The sequence below is a fragment of the Lepidochelys olivacea genome (genome assembly GCF_965140295.1).
Source record: "Lepidochelys olivacea isolate rLepOli2 genome assembly, chromosome: 1".
In the NCBI taxonomy this organism is placed as follows: Eukaryota; Metazoa; Chordata; order Testudines; family Cheloniidae; genus Lepidochelys; species Lepidochelys olivacea.
Genome location: NC_140411.1, coordinates 10966211 through 10988862, shown reverse-complemented (window position 1 = coordinate 10988862; position 22652 = coordinate 10966211). Strand labels below are relative to the sequence as shown.

The following is a 22652-nucleotide window of genomic DNA, read 5'->3' as shown; positions in this document are numbered from 1 at the left end:
AAGATGTTGTTTAGCAAAAGAAAAACCCCCACCACCTCTCAACTGGCTCATCCAGTTACTCAAACTTGCCCTCCAAACATAGGCACCAACTTCCCCTTTTTCCCGTGGGTGCTCGACCCCACCCTCTGCCCACGGCCTCACCCCCATTCCAACCCCTTCCCCAAAGTCCCCACCCCAACTCCCTCCCTCCCCACCCCCTCCCTGCCCCTCTTCCAACTCCTTCCTCAAATCCCCGTCCCGGCCCCGCCTCTTTCCCGCCTCCTCCCCTGAGCATGCCACATTCCCGCTCCTCCCCCACCCCCGGAGCATGCTAAAGCTGCCAAACAGCTGTTTGGCGGCGGTCGGGCAGGAAGCACTGGGAGGTAGGCATAGGAGCAGGGACGCAACGCGGCAGAGGGGGGGTGGGGCTAGGGGGAAGGGGAGCTTGGCTGCCGGTGGGTGCAGAGCACCCACTAATTTTTCCCCGTGGGTGCTCCAGCCCCAGAGCACCCAGGGAGTGGGCACCTATGCCTCCAAATTCTTCTTTTCCCAAGGGAGCACTCGGGTGAAATTTGGAGCAGAAGACAGTTTGTTCAGCAAGTTAATGAAGCTTTGTGAGAACAGGATTTGGGATGGAAAAATGTCTCTCAGCCTTTGGGACTTGGAATAAAATCTCTGAAGACCTTTTCGGGTCCAATAGAATTCAAAACATGTTTTTTTCTGTCCTCTTGTAAGAACATGCAAAAGGTCATGCATTGAAATCATTCAACAGCTGCCATCTGGACATTTTGCCGGTAAACAGCATGAAGAAGGAACTGCAACTTGGTATGAGTCCATAGGTTAAGGGAAACCGTCAATCCACATGTGAGCTCTACTTGGGGTGATGCTGCGAGACAGCATCTGAAACTTTGAGCCAGACGGGAAGAACTTTGACAACGTCATGTTTTTACACACGTCCTTATGTAGAGTCAGAAGAACTTAGCTAGGGCACAGGCCTCATCTACGCCTAAAACTTAGGGCGACCTAGCTACGTTGCTCAGGGCTGGCGTAGAAAGGCTACGTCGAAGGAGGAATTCTTCTGTCAACTGCAGCTGCTGCTGCTCAAAGAGTTGGATTAATTCCATGGAGGAAGGCGGGGATGGGCTCTTGCCGGTGCTTCATCACACTGGGCTCTTCCAAGAAAAAGGTCAGTAACAAACTGAGCTTAGTTGCTTTTTATGAAGGCAAAATCACTCGGGCTTCCACCCCGGCTTGGGAGCTGGCGTATGGCCTGCAGCGTTCGTCTAACGCCTTCATCACACAGAGGCACTGCCCACACGCACACGGCAGAAGAGAAACAGCACCCGATGCCCCGTCAGCTCTGCGGGCAGCGCTCCGTCTGCTGGGACAGTTCTCCGGGCTCAGCGGATGAGTGGCGTCGGCTTTAGCCTCTTCCTCTTTATGCTGGAGAAGAATGAGTCAAACTTCCGGCCCCCTGGTTATGTGACAATGATTAAAATAAGTCAGTCGCTTTCTTCAAACACTGAACAAGGAACTCTAGGGGAAAAGGACGGTCACTGAAGCTTTATCTGCCTTGCTCTGCTTCAAACCGTCCCCAGCTCCCAGCTGTAGACTTCAAGATACAGACCTAGGACCTCTCCTGTCCACCGGCCCATTGCAACCCACCTGCCTGTGAGGGGATGAAAGGACCTGCCAGGATCTCCCTCTAGCTTTAGAGTAAAGCGATGCACCCGGTGGGTTGCTTTGACTCCTGCAGAACAAAATGTAATAATAGGTGGGTTTATTTCCCCCTAACACACCTTTGAAACTCTCCCGGCTCCCTGGACTCAAGCGGGAGCTCATTTTTCTCGGTTCTAACTTTCCTCCTGGGGCTGGGACCGTTTTCTTGTCGTTACTGGTCCATTTCAGACGCCTGGAGGAAGCAGCATCGTGTAGAATTCTACAGTGTCCTTTAACAGCCTCCTTGCATTAGATTGACTCCGAACAGCAACGAGCAGCTGATGTGTGCAAAGTGCTAAACAAATATTAACTGGCTTTGTCTCCCCTGCTAAAGTCGGTCCTAGCCCCGCTTTGCACATGAACTGAAGCAGGCAGATCAGGGCCTTGCTGGGAGCTACTCAGAGCTGGGGGTAGGAACCCCTGGTGCATCTTAGCAAAGCCGCTGTTTTGCCCAGGTGCCGGCAAACCCTGGCAATCTGAAGGCGCGGCTAAGCGAGGATGTGTGGTAGGGTGGCCTAGCGGGTAAGGCACCAGGCTGGGACTCAGGAGAGCTAGGTTCACACTCCAGCTCTACCCCGGGTGTCTTGTGTAACTGCTGGGAAGCTGATCGGCGTTCCCAGAATCCCTGTCTCCCACAGGTATTGCAGCTTAAAATCACCAAGAGGGGGCGGCGCTCACCTGCCCTGGTGCATACAGGTCCTTAGGGAGCCAGAAGCCCAGATGGGCCTCTCTGCCCACATGCCAGCCTGAGTGCCCGCTGCTCACAAGCCCCTTTCGTGCTCCTCTGCTCTGCTCTGCTTCCCCTCCCCTATGCAGCTTTCCTGTAGGTGACTCTGCTCCTCTGAGCCAGGAGCACTGACTGTCAGCTCCCCACTCCAGAGCCAGGGAGCCATGCAGCCCGAAAGCTTGGCTGGAGTCAAAACAGCCCCCTCGCCCATGCTGCAGCCTGTATCTGAAGGACCACCCAGCAGCCTGCCCCATCCCATTCACCGCTAAACCGCAAGCAGCTGCACCCTTGGGCTGCTCTGATCTGTGCATCTGGCCATGGAGCCGGGCTGAGACTTTCCAAAAAAGGCAGCAGCACAGAGCAGGAGAAAGCAGAGGGTCGGGAACAGGAGCCAGACAGGACACGCCCCAATGGGACAAACATCTTGGAAACAAAAGCGGTAGTCAGGCTAAGGGCTGCTTTGCAGTAACTCCCCATCGCTTTGCCAGTGGGGGCTGATTCGAAATGCAGACACGGAACCTTTTAAAATGCAACCACTGAAAATGAAGGGAGGCTGTGGAGGGAAGGAACTGGCTTCATCTCCCCTTATGTGCTACACTCCGGAATTAATCTGGGTTCGCAGATATTGAGACAGCGCCTTGCACTGTAAGAGAAGGCCCCATCTCCGGTAAGTGCTCAGCATTGTGATGAACGGCTTTATGTGTAGGGGCAGTGCGGCCTAGAGGGTGAAGCACTGTGTGACATTGGGCCAGGCAGTTAGCCTCTCTGTGCCTCAGTTTCCCCATCTGGACAGCCCTGCCCTACCTCAGAGGGGTATTGCAGGGCTAAATACACTGCAGAGTGAGAGACACTCAGATACTACGGTGATGCGGGCCAGCTTGGTAGGTGCCACGGTACCTAGATACCTGCAGGAGCAGGCCAGGGCTGGCTGAGCCAAGCCCCCAATAGGGGCCACTGATCCGATAGAGGAAACACCCGTCAGCAAAGATGAAGCGCTAGGGTCATCGTCCAGGTCGGAGTCCCAAACTCAGCTCCATGGCTAGCGGGCAGGCTTCTGGGCCAGCGGGCAGGGAAGAGGACACGTCGGTTGGTAGGCGGGATGGCCAGCAGGGAACGTTCGGAGTGGCTAGCGTGAACCCCTGTCCAGCGCAGGCCGGAGCCCTCACCCAGTGACTCCCGCTGCCTCACGCCCATAACAGCTGGGCGCCCCCGAGCATCTTTTCGACTCAAGCAATCCCTGACCCTCCGCTTTGTTCTCTTCTCAGCGGTCCCATTGCGGCAACGTGCGGACACCAGACCTGGACACGGGCTCCGGTAATGGTCGGGCCGGCGCCATACCCAGAGAGGCTATCACCGCCCTGCTCGTCCTTGCTGGGTTGCTTCAACCCTCTTAGCCAGCACAGTGCACCAGGCGGTCACTTTGATCCTCCACCAGCCGTGGGGTGGGTGGGGAAGGAGCTTTTGAACTGCACGTGAGACCTCGCTGGCCGAATAAGCTCTGCCCCAGGGCAGCGTGGCAGGGTGACAGTCAGGCTCTGGGAGAAGACCCCGTTAAGCACTGCCCCGTCTTATATGTGCCACTCATCAGTCTCAGGCAGAGAGGTAAGACATCCTCAGCTTGTGAGCTACAGAATGGGTAGAGCCTGGAACCCACCATCAGGACGCCTGGGTTCTATTTGCACCTCTGTTACTGGCTGGCAGGGGGACCTGGGGAAAGGCTTTTGACTTTTGTGCCTCAGTTTCCTCATTTCTGCAACTGGACCCATCTCACAGGGGGTTGCGAGGTTCATTGAATGCAGGAAAGGCAGGGCGGCTCAGTGGAAAGCGTTTAGTATTTGGGGCAAGGGTCTGATCCCGGGATGATGGCAAACCCCAAAGCAATTCTCCACAGGGATGGGAGGTGCCGAATCAGCGGATCCCAGTTCCACTGGCTCATCAAAAAGCCAAGGCCCATCCACTTCTCTATGTAAGCAAGAGCACGGCAAGCCCCCTGCACCCAGCAGGGCAGAGCTCCTGCTAACCTGGGATGCCCAGAGACAAGCCGGCCAGCTGGCTAATCTCTCCCCTGCAGATGCCTCTCCCAGCTGGCGCTGTCCGGAGGAAGGGAACTAACGGCAGAGGGTGCCGGTCAGCCCAGCGGGGCCTGCACCCGGCCTGCCCTGACCTTGTGCTGTTGGCCCCATTCCAATAGCGACGATGTTCCTTCCCAAAAGCCTCCTGGGTGGGGAGCGCTGGGAAGAAGCAGGTCCAGGGGTTGCCACTGCAGGCCAGCCGAGCTGAGCCCGGAGCTGGCTGCCCGGCTTTTATGCTGATCACATGGCCGCAAAGGCCCGATCGAGAGGTTAATGAATTCAGTCTCCCATCAACCTTGCCAGGTGGGAAGTACCCCCACTTTATAGCCAGGAAAACTGAGGCAAGAAGAATGGTGGTGACTTGTCCAGGGCACAGCTGGGATTGTACCATCAGCTTCCCCAGTCTGGGCACTGCCTCTTGCCATGCACCCACATTTGCTGCATGCTGGCCTTAGCACGGCACAGCTCACGAGCTGGCCATTGGATGGGAGAGTCCACTAAGGGATTAACCCTGCTCCAGCTTCTGGCTTCTCTTGGCAGATCCAGCCGGTGAGGAGCTCCGCCCCGGGATTGACTAGCTAATGAGCAGTCTTCCAGCTGGAGGGCAGGTGTGCTGCAGCATTGCATGCTGGGTATGGGCCCCACCAAGGCCAGGCTCACACCAATTTTTCCCAGACTTTTGCCACCCTAATAAAGACACTCGGTGCTTCTCATAAAGTGGTCTCCCCAGTGATCCTCACAACAGCCCTCTGAGCTAGGGAAGCATGGTTACTATCCCCGTACACTGAGAGGGAAACTGAGGCACATACAGACCACACGACTTGCCCCCAGCCAGTGTCAGAGCTGGGGTTAGGGCTCAGGAATTGCTGGCTCCCACTCCCACATGCACAACACTGGAGCAGACCTACAGAGAAGACAGGAAAGTGTTGCAAGAAACCCACAGGGCACGTAGCACTCGCTGGTTGTCACTATTCTGCACACGACCACACAGAACAATCACGGAGACAGCTGGCACATAACTCTTATCTTCCTGCTCTAATGACAAAGGCTCCCGCTCCGGCGAGCTAGAGCCCGGGGAAAAGAAACAGCCTAGAAATCCAGACCGTGTTTTAAAGCTGTATTCCTAGGACCCCGCTGCCATGACGTTACAGTCCCAGAGAAGAATATGGAGTGGTAGGGTTAGACACATGTCCGCTACTGGGCCTTCCCCTGCCATTGACCTAGGAACCTTACACGGCCAATGCCTGGCATAGTTGGGGGGGCATTAGCCAGATGTATCTAAGTGCCCTGGCAGGTCTCGCCGCCCCGTGGCATGGCAGGTGCACATTGAGCAGCAGGACTGGTGATGACCTGCCTGGTGCAGCCGGCTGCACGTGTGTCCCACCTGGCCATGCCCTGCCCATTCAGCTGTACTGCCATGGCACGATCTGTCACACGGCGGGGGCATCTCTACCCGGATGAGCCTAGTGCACACACCCACCACGGGCTGTGCCCTGCGCTCCCAGCAGGGGCCTCTCCCCCTGCCGGCAAACGCTCAAAAGGCACGAAGATTATTTGGGGTGACAAACGAACTCCATGGCTCGCGTGGCAGAGCAGGCCGAACTCAGGGGATCGGGTTTCCCCCCGAGCCCTGCTTTGCCATTGCCCGTGTGGAATCAGGGGGCGGGCAACTCCCTAGCCACCGAGCACTGGGCGGGCTGAACCTTGTATTTGATGCCTTCTTTGCTAGAGTACTGAATCCATCAGCAACCACAGCCCCCTTCCTCCCTGCATTTGAGCCAGGCACAGCCCCTCTGGGATCATTAAAGGCAAAGCCTCTGCAGAGGGCAGATCAGGGGATTGGACCCGCCCCAGGCACAGTTTAGAGCCAGCTAGCAGAGGCAGGAAGGGATGGAGAGGAGACAATAGGGGAAAAGTGCCCAGGGACCGTGCCTGGAGCCCACAAGGCTGGTATCTATGGCTCTTGGCTTGGCATGACTGCCCAAGCCATGGAGATGGTGTCCCAAGGGGCGATCCCTTATTCCTAAAGCAGCCCCCTCTCCTAGTTCCACTGCAGTTAACAGGAGCTTGGCCACGGACTGCACTGGGTCCAGGATCTCACTCCTCTGCTCCTCGGGCAGTTAGCCTTAATCACCTGTGGGAGGCACCGATTGGTCAGGGTGGATTATTGGGGTTGGAGGAGAGCCTAGAGACCCGGCTCATTAACCCCTTGGGTATGTCTACACTGCACACTGAGCCCAGGCTCTGACTCGGGTTGGAGCTGAGCTCCACTTCTGTCCACACACGCGAGCCTGACTAGGGTCAGCAAGGACTCCGGACTGCGTCCTCGGACCCTGCTGGTGGATGGGTCAGAGTCCGAGTCCCGCTGTGACTCGGTTCCAGGCCCCATCGTTCTGCAGTGTGGACGCAGCTCAGGCCGCAGAACCAAGTCAGAAGCGCGGCGTCGGGCCGTGTGGATGCGTGAGCATGGCCGAGAGGCCCAGCTCTGGTTTACAATGCAGCGTGGCACTCCAGAGCAGGTTTGGAAACGCCGAGTCCTCACGCCCGGGTCCCACAGACAGCGGGTTTCAATGGAGGGTGGACAGCCCCATGGAGTCCGGGCCCCTAGATGCATGAGTGAGCAGGTCACCCCCAGCCTCAGGGTTAAATGCTGGGCACAAACTGCTCCTCCCCCTCTCGAATGTCCCATAGCCGGAGTCCGGTGGATATTTCTGCCCTTCACAGGCCCGTTCCTGCGGACGCTGGCCCTGCAGCTTCCCGCTCCGGCGGTCGGAGATAGAAAACTTGCCCTTGGTTTTCTAATCTTCCTTTTACAAAATGTCAGCGCCCTGTTAAGTGCCCCGGCTGCAGTTCGGGGGCTGAGTTGCTGGAGAAGGCAGAGGTCTTCGGAGAGCAGCAGACGCGGCTTCTAACCCCACCCCGGCCCCTCCAGGGGGTTTTCCACTCTGCAGCCCTGGGCTGCATCGGTCTGGGGAAGCTGAACAGTAGGGCTGGTGTCCCCTCTGGACTCCTCCCCAGGCCGGCATCACGCTGAGCACTACTGCCAGAGCACGACCTTCTTCGCCTGGTCCACGCTCACAACACACCGGCCCGAGAAGCACCAGGCCACAGCATTCACGGAGGCCCTGGATGAGGGACAAGGACACAGGCAAGGAGAATGAACAGGACGCTAATAAGGATGCGCCCTTCCCATACAGGGCTCTCTAGTAGTGCCACGGGGGTAGGGATGCTGTTAACCCAGTGGGCAAACTGAAGCACGGGTAAGTTAAGTGGTTTGGCCAAAGCCCTGGAGGGCTTGGGCCGGAGTAGAACGCAGGAGTTCCTGGCTCCTAGTCCTGTGCTCACACCACTCTCCCGTCAGTGAAAGAGGAGCAGTTACCCCAGGAACGATGGAGATAGTATGACAGTCAACTGAAGAGGCAGATCTGTGAATGGCGTAAACCAGCACAGCTTCACTGACCCCTGATTTACCCCAACTGACCCCTGATTTACCCAAGGTACTATGGAGGCAGAGAGGCCTAGTGTCAAGAGCACCTGCACAGATGTTGGGAAACCTGGGTTCTAATCCTGGCTCTGCCACTGGCCTGCTGGATGACCTTGGGCAAGTCACCTCATCTCCCTATGCCTCAGTTTCCCCCATCTGGGATATTAATCTTCTTCATAAAGTTCTTGGAGAGCTCTGAATGAAAAGTGCTCTATAAGAGCTAGCTATTATTATTCTTAAGAGGTGCTTTCACTAATAGCACTGGTATATTGGCAAGGCTTCTGTCTTAAAATAACCTTGTAAGAAACAGTATTATACAAATGGGGAAACTGAGGCACAGAGCAGTTAAGCGATCACATATTGAGTTGGTGGAAGAGCAGGGCACGGAAGCCAGGCGTCCTGGCTCCCAGTCCCCTCCCTTAACCACTGGGTCACCCTCTCCTCCTTCCTAGCAGCATAAGCTCAATCACCCAGCACCCAGATCTGTAAAGCCTCCACTGTGGATTAAAGCACCGCCCCTTGCAAGTCTCGGGGCCAGGGGAGAAGGACGTGGGCATGGGGAGGATCCCACAGTACGGCCTGCAGCACAACTGGCTCTGGTCCTGCTTGCTCCCCCGCAAGGACCCTTGGAAAGGAGATGAAGACGGAGGCCTGCAGGGAGGGGGGGATCCGTGGGGGCTGTCAGGACCCCATGACACACTCATTATGGTGGAAATAGTTTCACCCCCACTCTCTAAAACTCCCCAGCGTCCAGTGCACTAACCCTGCACTCTGTTTTCTCAGGATCTGGCTGAGCAGGGGTTGCAACAGGATCCATCCACCCCTCCCCCAAAATGTGGACCCCTCCAGGAACGTCTGGGGTGCCCTAGACAGGCCTTTCTACCAAGCCTCTTCCCCAGGCTCCCTGCCCCGGCCAGCCCACTCCCCCAGATTCACCTTGATTGGTTGTATCCCAAGAGCCTGGTCAGCTCCCGCCTGGGCCGTTGCTCTGCATTCCTTCCCCATGGGAGCAGTCCCAGCAGGCTCCCCTCCCTCCTGATCTGACCCTCTGATGCCTCTGGGGCTGCCCCATACCCAGGATGCTGGTTTAATGCACGCAGCCTAGACCCTTTAGGACAGTAACCCGCCCTAGGGGCCAGTGGAGCGTCACCTGTGCTCCCCAGACAGGATCGTTTCCAGTTTCCCGCTCTCCATGTTCCAGAGGTAGAGGGAGCCGTCTGAGGAGCCCACCAGGGCGTAACTCTTATCAGGGCTAGAGGGGCAGCAAGGAACAGAGAAGAGTGTAAGCCCAGCATGCAGAGACTCCTCCGCTGGTTCTTTGATACTGGCACATGACATAGGGACTCCAGTCCAGAGGGGCACAGAATCCACTCCAGGGTTTGGGAGCTGCATCCAGAGAAGTACATTGAGATGAGAGAGTGCAGCAAATCTGTGGAACTCCCTGCTGCAGGAGGTTGCTGCTTAACCAAAAGGGCTGGAGAGTTTTAGAGTCTCTAATGGCCACAGCTCCTCAAGCCCAGGGCGGACTAAGGGTAGCTGCAGCCCAGGTTCCAGGCTGTTCATTCTTCACCCGCAGGCACCAGCAAAGAACCTCACGAACCTCCCTCTCCCCCTGAAGTACAGCCAGGGAATAAACTGAGCAGCAGGTGGGAGACAAGGACAGCAGAATAGCCCTGACAAGCAGAAGCCATCCACCTAGAGCGTGCGATGGAGCCACTGACGGGGCTGGACAGGGAGCTAGAGGCAGGAGCTGGGTGATTTAGCATCCCCGCTGTAGACAGCCTGGCCCCGGGCCCTTTGCCTGGGTGCAGCTCACAAGCCGTAGCATCTCTGAGAGACCCCGGCAACGGGTCCATAAGGAACCTGCAACACTGGCCTGGAGGGGAAGGAAAGGGGGTGGGAGCGAACGGACCATGCAGGGGACAATCCTGCCCCAGAAGGGCAGATAATACGAGGGTCCAGCCCAGACTCGGGGGGCCTTTCACGAGGCTCAGTGTTCACAATACTCGCAGTCCCATTGAACCCCCATGGGAATCCACTGCCCCCAGCCATCAGCAGGGTCCCCACCTCCCTGGGCTTCATGGCACCTGGGGTGGTCAGAGAATCCGGGCACTGGTGGAAGGGGCATGTACAGAGACTTGGAGAAGGCCCTGCCAGCGCGGTGCCCATCCAGCCCAGGGAGAGAGCCAACCCTTTCATCACCCAAACCCCCAGCCACTGGGGGGGTCGGAGGCTGAGACCGACACCTTGAACCCTCCCCTAGGCAGCCAGCACGGCTCACTGAGCAGCTGCCACGCGGGCCACTAGTTTCCAAGCGGGGGGAGGCTGCTATCGACAGTGTTAGAATTGGGTAGCCTCTGGGTACGTCTACACTGCATGCTCGCTTACGCTAACAGCAGTGGTGGGCATGGTGGCCCAGGCTAGCAAACAGAGAACAAGCCACCAGGGAGCCTGGCTGCAGACTCCGACTGCTCACCCGAGCCACCCCGTCTACACTGCTGTCGTCTCCCACGCTAGCTAGATTAAAGCAAGCCCAGCTGCGCCTTCCCGTGCTACAACCCTGCCTTCGCTCGCAGTGGAAACGTACCCGCTGGCCCGGCTGCTACCTGGGCATCCAGCCCAAAGCCCCCTCGAGGCTAATATAGGCCCTACATTACTACTCCGCTGCACAATGGCCACCCACCAGCAGCTACCGGAGCTGGTATCATCCGCTCACCACTTTTTCTCCTCTGGATCAAGTCCTGGCTCTGACCCTGCTCTTCCACAGACCCGGGTCCGGCCCCCCTGCCGCCGCCAGCTGCAGAGGTGTCGCACCGGGGACGCCTACCACTCCTGCGGTCTGCAGGTCGCAGTTCTGCTTGCACCGGCAGAGGGCGCCGCTGTGCCGGCTCAGACAGGAGCTCCTCCAGCTGGCACAGCCCATTTCCCCCAGCAACACCGGCCCGAAGTTCAGCACGGCTCCCGCTGGCCGATCCACTGGAACCAGGGACAGTCTCCCCAGGGATTTCAACGTGGACCGGCCCACGTGCCGGAGGACAGCCAGGAACAATCCCGGGCGGGCTGGGGCAGGGGTGCACTGCCTGATCCATCGCTCCCTGCCATGCAGGGTGCTGCTCCAGGAGCCCTGGCCCTGCCGGGGAGCAGCGATGCCGGAGTGACACTGCAAGCCCCAGTCCTCAGGGAAGACAAGGGGGCTAACGCAGGGTCCTTTGGCTTTTGCTAAACCATCAGAGAGGACAGACTGTGTCTGAACCAGCAACGCCTTGGGATGCCCTTGTCACACGCCGCGGGACGGGAATGGCCCCCGGGGAATCACGGCGATCGCATGCACTCTGCCCCCGCAGCCATTCACCCGGCCTCAGGGGCCACAGGTAAGACAGAAGGGCCCAATCCTGGGGGGGAGAGGGCCTTTAACGTCCCATGAACACAATGGGTAGCTGTGGGGAACAGCCCCTTGCAAGAGGTGCTCAGCACTACGCAGGATGGGGACCACAATGGCACAGCTTGGTGGGATCAGTCCCAAGATGGACAGAGAGGATCCGGGGAGTATACACAGGATTGGGCCCAGGCGGACACAGAGGACCCAGGAATGTATGCAGGATTGGGCCCAGATGGTTGCAGCCTAGTGGGGGCAAAGGATCCTGGGAATTTATGTATTTTAAACAGATCTTCTGGCCTTTTGAACCAGGGATTCTTCCCGTGTCAGGTATTTCAGGGCGCCCTGGTTGTTTGGCCCCTTTTTCCTCAAGTCTCAAACTTCCACCCCATGTCAAAGGCTAAAATAATGTTTCTGTTCAGACATTAACTCAGCACTCTGGGGGGCAAAGGGGGCAGGAACAACTGGGGGGAGGGGGACTCACAGCCCTCCCAATGCTCCTCCCTCCTGCCCTGTGTTAGGATATAGATATTCAGACCTGTCTGTAAAGGCCTATACTCTAAGAATTTAGGGGTATTCTTATCACTTGGCTAGTTATAGAGATATAAAAGAAAGAATCAAAATCACGGTCTGCTGGTGTAAGGGCCTTCTCTTACTGTGACAGTCTGAGGTCCTGTTCTGAGGCTGAGATCTCTGGCTAAGCAACAGAGGCAGCCATAAGTTGGGAATTGACCGGTCACCTCCTCACATCCCAAACTAGTCACATTGAAAGAAGGTGCTATTGGGCTGTTAGGAATACAATCTTGTCCTGATAGTGCCTATCGCCTCCAGAGAAAGGGAAGAGCCTAGAAGATGTAAAAGGAAACTTAGTTTGATAGCATCCTGTCTGGCAAGAACTCACTTATCAATAGCTGGGATGTGAAATCCTCATTTCTGTTTTGTTTTGTCATTATAGTTCCCACTTTGCTATTGTTTGTCTGTATAATCTCTCTGTCTTATTCTGTGATTGTCCCTGGCTGTGGTATAATTAATTTTGCTGGGTGTAAACTAAGGTGGTGGGATATAATTGGTTACATAATCATGTTACAATATGTTAGGATTGGTTAGTTAAATTTCAGGAAAATTATTGGTTAAGGTATAGCTAAGCAGAACTCAAGTTTTACTATATAGTCTGCAGTCAATCAGGAAGTGGGTGGGTGTGTGTGTGGGGGGGGAAATGGGAACAGGGAATGGGGGTAAGGAAATTGGAATCATGTTTGGCTAAGGGCAGGAATGGGAACAGGGACACAGGTGTAAGGCTCTGTGGTGTCAGAGCTGGGAAGGGGGACACAAAGGAAGGAAACTGGAAGCCTGCTTGCTGGAAGCTCACCCCAATAAACATTGAACTGTTTGCACTTTCGGACTTGGGGTATTGTTGCTCTCTGTTCATGCGAGAAGGACCAGGGAAGTGAGTGGATGAAGGAATAAGCCCCCTAACACCCTGCAGCACCCCCTGCTGCCCAGTCCTGGGCCCTCCTGACCAATCACTGCCAAGCCCGCAGGAAGGAGGCGGGGCTAGCTCTGTAGCGAGGGTAGCTATCCCTGGATGAACCAGCCAGCTCTGTTCCTGGGTCAGCGCCTGCCTGATCCTGGAGGGAACAAGATCCTTGCTCTTCGGCGGCAAGTCTCTGGCTCCAGCCAGCTCGGTCCTGTTAGCCGAGGGCCGCGTTGAGGAAGAGGCGCGCCCGGTTGCGGCCGTTTCTTTACCGCAGGCAGGATCGACGGGGAGCTGGGGGGTGCTGGGTGAGAAGTGGGCGCCGTGCTCCTGAAAACCACTGCCCGGGGCTGGGCTTTCAAAGGGGGCGCGAGGCCAGGTGCCCTTAACACGGAACAGGAGCTGGGGACCCGGCTCCTGGCCAGGTTCGGCTGCCCTGCCACCCCGTGTACGGGGCAGAGCAGAGTTCCCCTGCCAGTCCTGAGGCTGCCCATTGGGAGGCCAGCTACGGCCAGGAGCAGCGTGGGGCAGACCCCTGTAGGGATGACCCTGGCCCCACGGAGCGGGACTGACCAGGCCAATGGGCCTTTTCCATGGGATGTCTGCACTTGGTGCTGCCGGCTCGGGACCTCCAGAGGCTTTAGGTGGACGGAGGCAGGGGGGCTCAGACATCACAGTGGTGGGCTCCTGAGGGACACCTGAGAGGTCAAATTCGCATGCCCACCAGGGCCCGCTTAGCACTGCGTTCCTTAAGCCCATGGGCTCACTCCTCCCCCCATGTAGCCCACAGCACATCCCCCAGGGGCGAAGAGCTGCCCTGCTAACGAGATGAGAATGTCGATAGCAGCCTCTGATCCAGCCCAGGAGATCAGCGGCCCGGGGCGAGAGGGCTCCGATTCCTCCAGCCCGCCTGCTCTCCAGCATGAAGCCAGCTGCCTGGCTTAGAGACAGGGAAGAGCCATTGCAAACCCACCTATGGGAGGCCTGGGGGGCCGGTGACTGCCACTGATACTGGCAAGGGAGCAGGGCTGGAGTGGCAGGGCAGACCCCCAGCTGAAAAGTCCACACAGTGGGAAGCAGCCCTGTGGCTTTCCAGGAGAACGCAGGGCCCTGCTCTTGGCAGGATGCGGGAGGAGCTGCCCACGGGGAAAGCTGCCAGCAAGCTCCTAGGGGCTCCCCCTGGTTCCTGGGATTCCTCCTCCAGGGTCAGGTGGGGGAGCTCACCTGGGGCCTGCTTGCACGCCGGTCAGGGTCAGGAGCAGGGTGAAGGCATTGGGGGAAGAAAGAATCACTGGGTAGGGTCCATACAGCCCAGAAAGGGGAACAACGAGACCCGTTTCGGCCTCCAGATCCCACCCTGTCCAAAGCTTGGGCTTTGCGGTGATGGGGAGAACAGGGTCAGAGACACTTCCCACACTGAGATCCAGACGCAGCCACAGACTGGGGTGTGAGCAGAGTTCAGGTCAAGGGCGAGGGGCACTGGCGGGGCCGAGGGTGGGCCCAGGACTGGGACAGCAGGGTCTGTGGGGCGGGGGCGAGGGGCACTGGCGGGGCCGGGGGTGGGGAGGCCCAGGACTGGGACAGCAGGGTCTGTGGGGCGGGGGCGAGGGGCACTGGCGGGGCCGGGGGTGGGGAGGCCCAGGACTGGGACAGCAGGGTCTGTGGGGCGGGGGGCACTGGCGGGGCCGGGGGTGGGGAGGCCCAGGACTGGGACAGCAGGGTCTGTGGGGCGGGGGGCACTGGCGGGGCCGGGGGTGGGGAGGCCCAGGACTGGGACAGCAGGGTCTGTGGGGCAGGGGCGAGGGGCACTGGCGGGGTCGGGGAGGCCCAGGACTGGGACAGCAGGGTCTGTGGGGCAGGAGCGAGGGGCACTAGCGGGGCCGGGGGTGGGGAGGCCCAGGACTGGGACAGCAGGGTCTGTGGGGCGGGGGCGAGGGGCACTGGCTGGGCTGCTGGTAGGACGCTTGCCCATTATGTGCCTGCACTAGGCCCCGCTCGCTGGCACTGTGGGTCCTTCTCTTGCTTGACCCCGGAGCTCACAATAGCCCAGACCGCGTCAGGAGATGGGCAGGGCTTGGCACTGCAGATCTGCAGCTCCATTCATAACCATGTGCCCTCGTGCGAGGAATCCCCCTCCCAGTGACCCCTGTGGGAGGTGTCCCCTTTATCACCCTGCGGGCGGGCCAAGCCTGCGCGACGATGTGTACAGCTCCAGGCACAGCCAGCACCCCCACCCCCGCTCACCTGAAGATCGCCTTCGTCCAGTCCGAGCCGCACTTGAAGCCGTCGGCCCTGCAGACACAAACCGTCCCTGGTCAACGTGCATCGCTCCCTCGCGAAGGGCGACAGCTCCTCTAGGGACCCGCCTGGGGGCTTGGGCTCAGAGACCCACAACGGGGCGGGGACAGGCTCCGCTGCTCGGTACAAGCTGCCCTGGGGAGAGCTGCTGGCTTGTGGGGCAAAGGGCCAGGCTCTGGGTTTGGACACAAGATCCCTGCAACCTCAGGGACCCGACACCAACACTCCGGCTTCCAAGCCCCGGGCAGCCAGCTGCAGACACGGGATGGCGCAAGCTTCTTCTGACGGGGTAACACTAGCATCTCTGCCAGCCCCCGAGGACACTGGGGTGGCATCACCCATTTGGGCCAGCGTCGCCCCTCAGGCTCTTGGAGGAGCAGCGCAACTGGCTCTGGAGGGGCGACTTCACCCAAGTGAGGGTGCTTCGGGCTGTGGGCGGGCAGGACGTAGAGCTGGGTTCAATTCCTGACTCTGCCACCGGCCCTGCTGGGTGACCCTGGGGAAGTCACGCCCCCCCCCGTGCCTCAGTTTCCCCCGGAGAACGCCCTCCTATCAGCAGCCTGAGGACTGGTGCGATCCGCAGCTGCTAAGACAGATCAGGGCATGAAGGAGGGGTGCCTGAGCAGGACTGGGGGCTCTCTGGGTCAGGGTCCCGTTCGCCGCTCACCGGAACACCTGCCGGACATTGTTCATCTTCAGGTCGATGACCTTCAGCGTGTTGTCCCTGGAGCAGCTCAGCAGGTGCATCTGGTCCTGGCTGATGTGGAGGGAGGTGACCTTCCCCTCGACCGGGATCACCTCTGTGCATCGGGGCCCCCTAGAGCACAGCGGGCCAGGGGCTTGTTAACCCACCCAGGGGCTGCCCGCTCCCAAAGACCCACATGGTTCAGAACCACCCTCGTGCTCCATTCGGATCCCCGCTTCCAGGACTCCCACACGCCAGAGGCCGTCAATTACATTCTGTCCCTGCTGATCTAGGAACCGCCTGGCTCCATTATGGGAGTTAATTACAAGGACAGATCTGTTGCTAGGGAACGGACGAGCCCTCCCCATGGGGCGCGGGGAGCCACCAGGATGTCCAGTGGGCAGCCCGCTGGGTATGAATAGCCCAGGGGAGGGAGAGACATGGCAGCAAGACACGTGGCACCTTTAGCGCCGACTCGCTGAGCCGGGGGGACGATGCGCTCGGATGCCGGGTGAGCAGCCAAACCCCCAGCCACTCTGGATTGTGACCCGTCCGCTGCAGTGCACGCCGGCCGTCTTGCCCATCCCATCCCCTTGCGGCTGCCGGGGGGACGAGGCACCGAGTGCGCCAGGCCCCCCTTCGCGCCTCGCTGCCCTAGCTGGCATCATCCCACTGGAACCCACACACAGCTGGGCCAGGCCCAGACGAGCCGTCCCAGAGGCACCACTTCCCAGCCCCAAGTGGGACGGACACAGCGGCCTCTGAGCATTAACAGACTGCACCCATGGCCCCACAGGGAAAACGCATCTCCAAGATCTCAGAGGGGAAACTGAGGCACAGAGACATTGAGCAACTTGCGCAGGGAGCCAGGAATCTCCCCAGTTCCAGTCCACAGCCGTAACCACCAGGCCATCCCGGAAAGGCCGGTCTGACAATATCCAGGAGGGGGCTAACTGCTTAGCATCCCACTGAGGGGCAGCAAGGCCTACCGGATAGAGCACAGGCCCCCGAGCAACTCCTGAGTTCTAACCCCGGCTCCAACACCAACTCCCTCTGTAGCCCCTGGCTGAGACACTTAGCCAATCCGTGCCTCAGTTTCCCCATCTGTGAAACAGGGAGAATGAACAGCACCCTCACTGGGCAAGCTGACCCCAGGGTAGACAGGTCTGAAGTTGGGCACGGAGGTGTTTCTAGAACTGCAGGATGGCGCTTTATCCTGCTTCTTTCCCCAGTGCCAAGCAAAGGGGGCCAGAGACCACAGGGGCCCAGCTGGTGGCCTAACCAGCTGAGGCTCCTTGCCTGGCAGCTACCTCGCCAAGGGAGGGGAGTCACCTGCTGTCCCAGAAGCGGATCTTCTTGTCGTGGTGGCCACTCACGATGACATTGTCACAGCACACCACGTCGTTGCAGTAGGAGAAGACGTTGATGGTCCTGCAGCCTGCGGGGACAGCACGGATGTGACTGATTGGGGTGGGGGGGGCGGCGAGGCTGGCGGGCCAGTACCAGGGCACCGGGGGCTCTGCTATGGGCCGTGCTACCTCACAGAGAATACCCTTTACCCACAGGGAGAATACTGACCGTTCATAAGGGAGTACTGTGCCAGACAGCACCACCCGTCTACTCCCTGGCATGGCCCACACTGCACAGGGGAGCAGGGCCCGCATTGCGTCCCAGGCACCAGACCCAAGTTCAAATCCCAGATGACGAGCTCACCTGGGACGGGCCCAGTGGGCTGCGACCTGGGGTAGGTAGCAGAAGGTTCTGGGTGGCTCGGTGCCTTGGGCAATCCCCGCTCAGGCCGGCCTGGCCAAACCACGGCTACCCTCAAACCGCCCCCTTGTTACGTCTTGGCTCGGCTCCCGCTGTGGGTTTGGCTAGTGCCCAGCACGACGGGGCCCTGATCTAATGGCTCTTCGAGGGCGATCGCAATGTGACTAGTAGCCCCAGGGCTGGAAAGGCCGGAGCTGAATTCCAAGAACGGGGTGGAAACCCGCAGCCAGCGATAGGGGAAGTCCAGGGCTGGCATGACAGCCCCCACGCCGGCAGCTCCCCAGATTTCCCGGGGGGGAGGGGGTCCCCACAGAGAGGAGGCCCAGCAGTTCTGTGCCCGCAGGCGAGGGGCGTAAAAGACAAGGGGCACGAAACTCCCAGCACCGGCCCGCCATGCCGGGGACGCACCCCCAACCGTCTACACGAGCTAGGTGGCTACTTGGCTCTCACCATGGCCACAGCTGGAGGGCCAGAGGACATCAGTAACCACGGTGCTGCCTGCTCCTAGCACCCTCCTCTGAGGCCTGCCGTGCTCTGCAAATACAGCAGCCCAAAGGCAGCCAGCTTCGGTCCCCCTCCCCCAGGCTGTTGATCCACCCACTCCAGATTGTCCTAATCCCAGCGTGTGAACTCCCTGGGGCAGGGGCTCTCCTTGTTTCACTGCCCAGGACAATGCCCCCAACTGGGACCTCTAGAGGCCATTTCCCTCGGGGAAACTGAGGCACGGGGCAGTGGAGCATGTTGTCCAGTGGGTGGCAGGGCTGGGAATTGAACCTAGGCCCCCGACTTGAGTCCTGTGCCCTGGCCACGAGACCACACTCCCCCTCCTACGCCTGCACCATGCAGCCATGGACAGCCAGAACTTTTCTTGTCCCTGGGTGGCATTTCATCCATCCAATGGAGGAAAGTACAGCCAGCATGAGTCTCGGGCCGTCAGGTGATCAGCCATGGCTGCTCCTTTCCCTCGTCTTTCCATGGCTGCTAGCCCCAGTTACAAAGCCACTGCATGTAAGTAACAGAGCCGAGGCAATTCATCACCATGCAAGCCCGTGAGGATGGTACGTCCCCACCCCCCGGCCAGGGCGTGACTTTTAGCCTGTAAGGCCATGGGGGCAGGGACTGTCTCTTCCCTGTGTGCACGGTGGCCAGCACAACGGGCCCCAATGGGGATCGGAGCCTGGGGAATTACTGTAATCAAAACAGTCACTTAGCCAGCTTTCCCAAGACACACAGGGCAGGCTGCCTCTGCTGTGAGCCCAGAACAATTCGAGACTATTAACCCAGGACTCCACACAAAGACCATAGAGAGGGTCCATAAGAACCTGCTGTAAAAGATCCACAGCCAGACCTGAGAGGTCCTGGTGGAACCACATGGTGCATCGAAGCTAGAAACCAGAACCTTCTGCTCCAAAGCACAAGTCTTGACCTGAAGGGGCATCTCTGGTAGCCGCCGTAACTGCGTAACAGCCGCTGGACTAAGCATGGGACTGGGAGTCAAGGGACCTGGCTTCTCTGCCCAGTTCTGCTACAGACCTGCTGTGTGACCCTAGGCAAGTCACTTCCCCAGTCGGTGCCTCAGTTTCCCCATTCAGATTGTAAGCTCGTTAATGCAGGGACTGCCTCTCGCTCGGTGAACCTCCCTACTGCAATACAATAGTAATCCGGTGCCACTACAGAGCAAGGGGCAAACACGCTCGGCACGCCCCCAGCGGAGGTTGCTGGTGAGACACAGGACGCTACGCCCGACAGAGTCAGTTACTTACAGGCCCCTTTGCCCAGGTCCCACTCTTTGACGGTCCTGTCCCGGCTGCCCGTCACCGCTTGGTGACGGGTGGAGCGGAATTTGGCAGCCGTCACTTTGTCCGCATGGCCTGTGAGCGTCTCCTAGACAACAGAACAGCCGGGGATGTGAAGGGGTTTAGGGGTTTTTTATTTTATTTTCTTCCCAATAATCGAATTCTAAAAAATAAATCAAAACAAGGAAAACGAGACACAGCGGCCCTGTTACAGAAAAGCCAGCGAGCCGCGGACTCGGAGAACAAGAGCCCAACGCTGCCCCCTGCTGGAATTGCTGCAGAACTGAAATGGATTGTGGGATTTTTTTAAATTACTTAAAACATTACAATCTCTCTGCAATTCCAAATAATGAACCCAATACATAGACTCCTAGACTTCAAGGTCAGAAGGGAGCATCGTGCCCCTTACTGCAATCACTGTCTGACCATCCAGTCTGACCTCCTGCACATCGCAGGCCACAGAACCTCGTCCACCCACTCCTGTAATAGACCCCCGAACCTCTGGCTGAGTTACTGACATCCTCAAATCATGGTTTAAAGCCTTCAAGTTACAGAGACTCTACCATTTACACTAGTTTAACCCTGCAAGTGACCCATGCCCCAGGCTGCAGAGGAAGGCGAAACCCCACCAGGCTCTCTGCCAATCTGACCCGGGGGAAAATTCCTTCCTGACCCCAAATGTGGTGATCAGTTAGACCCTGAGCATGTGGGCAAGACCCACCAGCCAGACACCTAGGCGAGAATTCTCAGTAATAACTCAGAGCCTCCCCATCTAGTGTCCCATCCCTGGTGTTTATCCCTCTGATGTATTTATAGAGAGTGATCATCTCTTCCCTCTGCCTTCTCTTGGTTAGGCCAAACAAGCCAAGTTCCTTGAGTCTCTTCTCATAAGGCAGGTTTTCCATTCCTTGGATCATCCTAGTAGCCCTTCTCTGTACCTGTTCCAGTTTGAATTCATCCTTCTCAAACACGGGAGACGAGAACTGCACACGGTATTCCAGACGAGGTCTCACCAGTGCCTTGTATAATGGTACTAACACTTCCCTGTCTCTGCAGGAAACACTTCGCCTGATGAATCCTAAGGCTGCACTAACCTTTTTCACGGCCGCATCACATTGGCGGCTCATAGTTATCTCATGATCAACGAAGACACCCAGGTCTTTCTTCTCCTCCTACATAGGCGGGCTAGGTTTGGAAGCAGTGGCAGAAGCCCTGGGACCTAGTTCTTAGTTACACTACAGCTCCTATCTGTTCCCCAGACGACATGAAGGGGGCAGAAGTAGCCCCTGAAACCTTTTCCTGGCTGGTGGGAGGACTTGCTTTCAGCCCTTGGCTCAGGGGCACAGCTAGAGGGCACAGCTATTCTTGGCTTCATGGGAAGCAGAGAGCGAGATGGAACCGCCCTGAGGCTGCTCTAGCTTACGCCAGGGACCAGCCAGTCCTGTTGTAACAAATCCCTAGCCAGACTCGCATGGCTCCAGGACACAGGGTGCACCAACGTGGCTTGAAGCGCCTCCCCCGATCCGCCCCAGCAGGAACAGGGCTGCTGAGATTGACGCCCTCACTTTCTAGACTCAGCTCAGCTGCCCACCGAGCCCTGGGAGCCCTGCCGCCGGCTTGCTGCGAGAACCCAGCGCTGAGCCGCCCCTGCAGAAAGGGGCGCGGAGCCTTGATCCGAACGTCGCGGGCAGCTCCAGCCAGCTGCTCTCAGGGGACCGATCCGCCCGCGCAGCCTGGAGACAGTCGCTGAAATCCAAGCCCTGAAAGCTTAACTGGCGACGCACGGGCGGTGCGAGGGGCCGGCACCATGCCAGCAGGGAGCCGCGTGGGGAGGCTCAGCTGGGCTCTTGTTCAGGCTCCGCCCACAGATGCACGAATAGGGACAGTCGCTCCTAACCCCAGAGCTGCTGGCCCGGCGGGGCTTGGAAGACGGCCCCATGTGCTTCCCGGCCCAGATCTGGAGGACCTGGGCTGCAAGCGCCTGCGGCCCTGCCTGAAGCCAGCGGGATCTCCAGCGTGCAGCTCCTCCCAGGACCAGGCCCTGGGTTCACGGCGCGTCATGCCGGTCGCTGCCGGCTCAGACAGCGCAGTCCCCAGCGGGGTCTGAGTGCCAGCTGCAAGGCATGGGGCACCGGGCACAGGAGGGCCGGTATTAAAGCCACCGGGCAGCCCGGCACGTTAACGCGACTCCATCCCTGCAGGAATCCTGCCTCTCCCCCATCTGTCGCTCCCCTCCCGTGACAGAAGGCCCCCACCCACCCACCCAGCTTGCCCTCCCGCACCAGCGTTCAAGCCTGTTCCTTGCTGACCCACCCCCCACTGGTGGGAGCACAGGCCGGGGGGGAGAGGGGAGGTGGACACAGGGTGGTGCATGCATCTCCCTGCTACCAGGAATTCCCTTCTGCCCCCAGCCGTGTTCCCTCGCTGCTCATCCCTCGGGGCTACCCAGTGCCAAGGCAGCACCCCCTGGCAGCGAGCTATTCCCACGCACTCCATCTGTGCGGGGCTGCCGGCGGCCCGGCCCAGCACAGACAGGTCCCACGGGTTACAAATGGTCGCTGCATTCAGCCCCAGGAGCCCTGTCTGCAGAGAGGGGGCGACCAGCGACAGGGAGCTTGGCCCCAGGGGATGGTCCCAAGAGCACGGCCAGGCTCTCACCGCCTCTGAAGACCCACTGATCACACTGGGGGAACAACGCCGCCTACACCCACTGGGCACTGCTCTCATTCCCTGCCGGGTGCTGGGGGCAGAGCCAGGCCCTCTGCAGTCACACAGCACCTACCACCTGATGGTCTCAAGCCCTTGGCAGGTACCCAGGGCCAAATTCTCTGCTGGTGTAAAATGCAGCAAGGATAGCCTTGGGGATAAGGCACAGGCATGGGAGCCAGGACTCCTGGGTTCTGTCCCCAGATGGGCTTGGCAGCCTTGGGAAGGTCACGCCACCGCTCCATGCCTCAGTTTCCCCCTCTCACATGGGGATGCCAGCACTGACTGACCAGAGTGGGGCCAGTTTACTGCCTCCTGTAGGCCCCTCCCACACGTACTAAATTCAAGAGAGCTCACAGGATCCATCTTCAAAGTATTCCTGGGCGACCAGAAGTGTGTCTGCCTGCCGACAGCATGTGACCGGGTACGCAGCTGCGGCCACCTGCTGGGAGGATACCCTGCCTGGCAGATCTGGGGCCAGAAGAACATCCTCAGGGTATCGGCAAGGAGCTGTGAGAGACTGGGGGCACGACACCCACCCCCGGATAACCCAGCGGATGTGCGAC

General features: G+C 58.9%; 1 protein-coding gene across 1 annotated transcript in view; it reads right to left on the bottom strand.

The window, feature by feature from the left end:
• Nucleotides 1-5599: 5599 nt before the first annotated feature.
• The window catches only part of ATG16L2 (autophagy related 16 like 2), a 57104-nt gene continuing 40051 nt past the window's right edge, over nt 5600-22652 (bottom strand). The window contains exons 13-18 of the mRNA XM_084636556.1: nt 19348-19468; nt 17147-17252; nt 15797-15946; nt 15076-15123; nt 9132-9233; nt 5600-7622 (exon numbers count right to left, since the gene is read on the bottom strand). Of these exons, the coding sequence (XP_084492682.1) occupies nt 7535-7622; nt 9132-9233; nt 15076-15123; nt 15797-15946; nt 17147-17252; nt 19348-19468 (615 nt within the window). The 3' untranslated portion in view covers nt 5600-7534. The remainder of the gene's footprint in view (nt 7623-9131; nt 9234-15075; nt 15124-15796; nt 15947-17146; nt 17253-19347; nt 19469-22652) is intronic.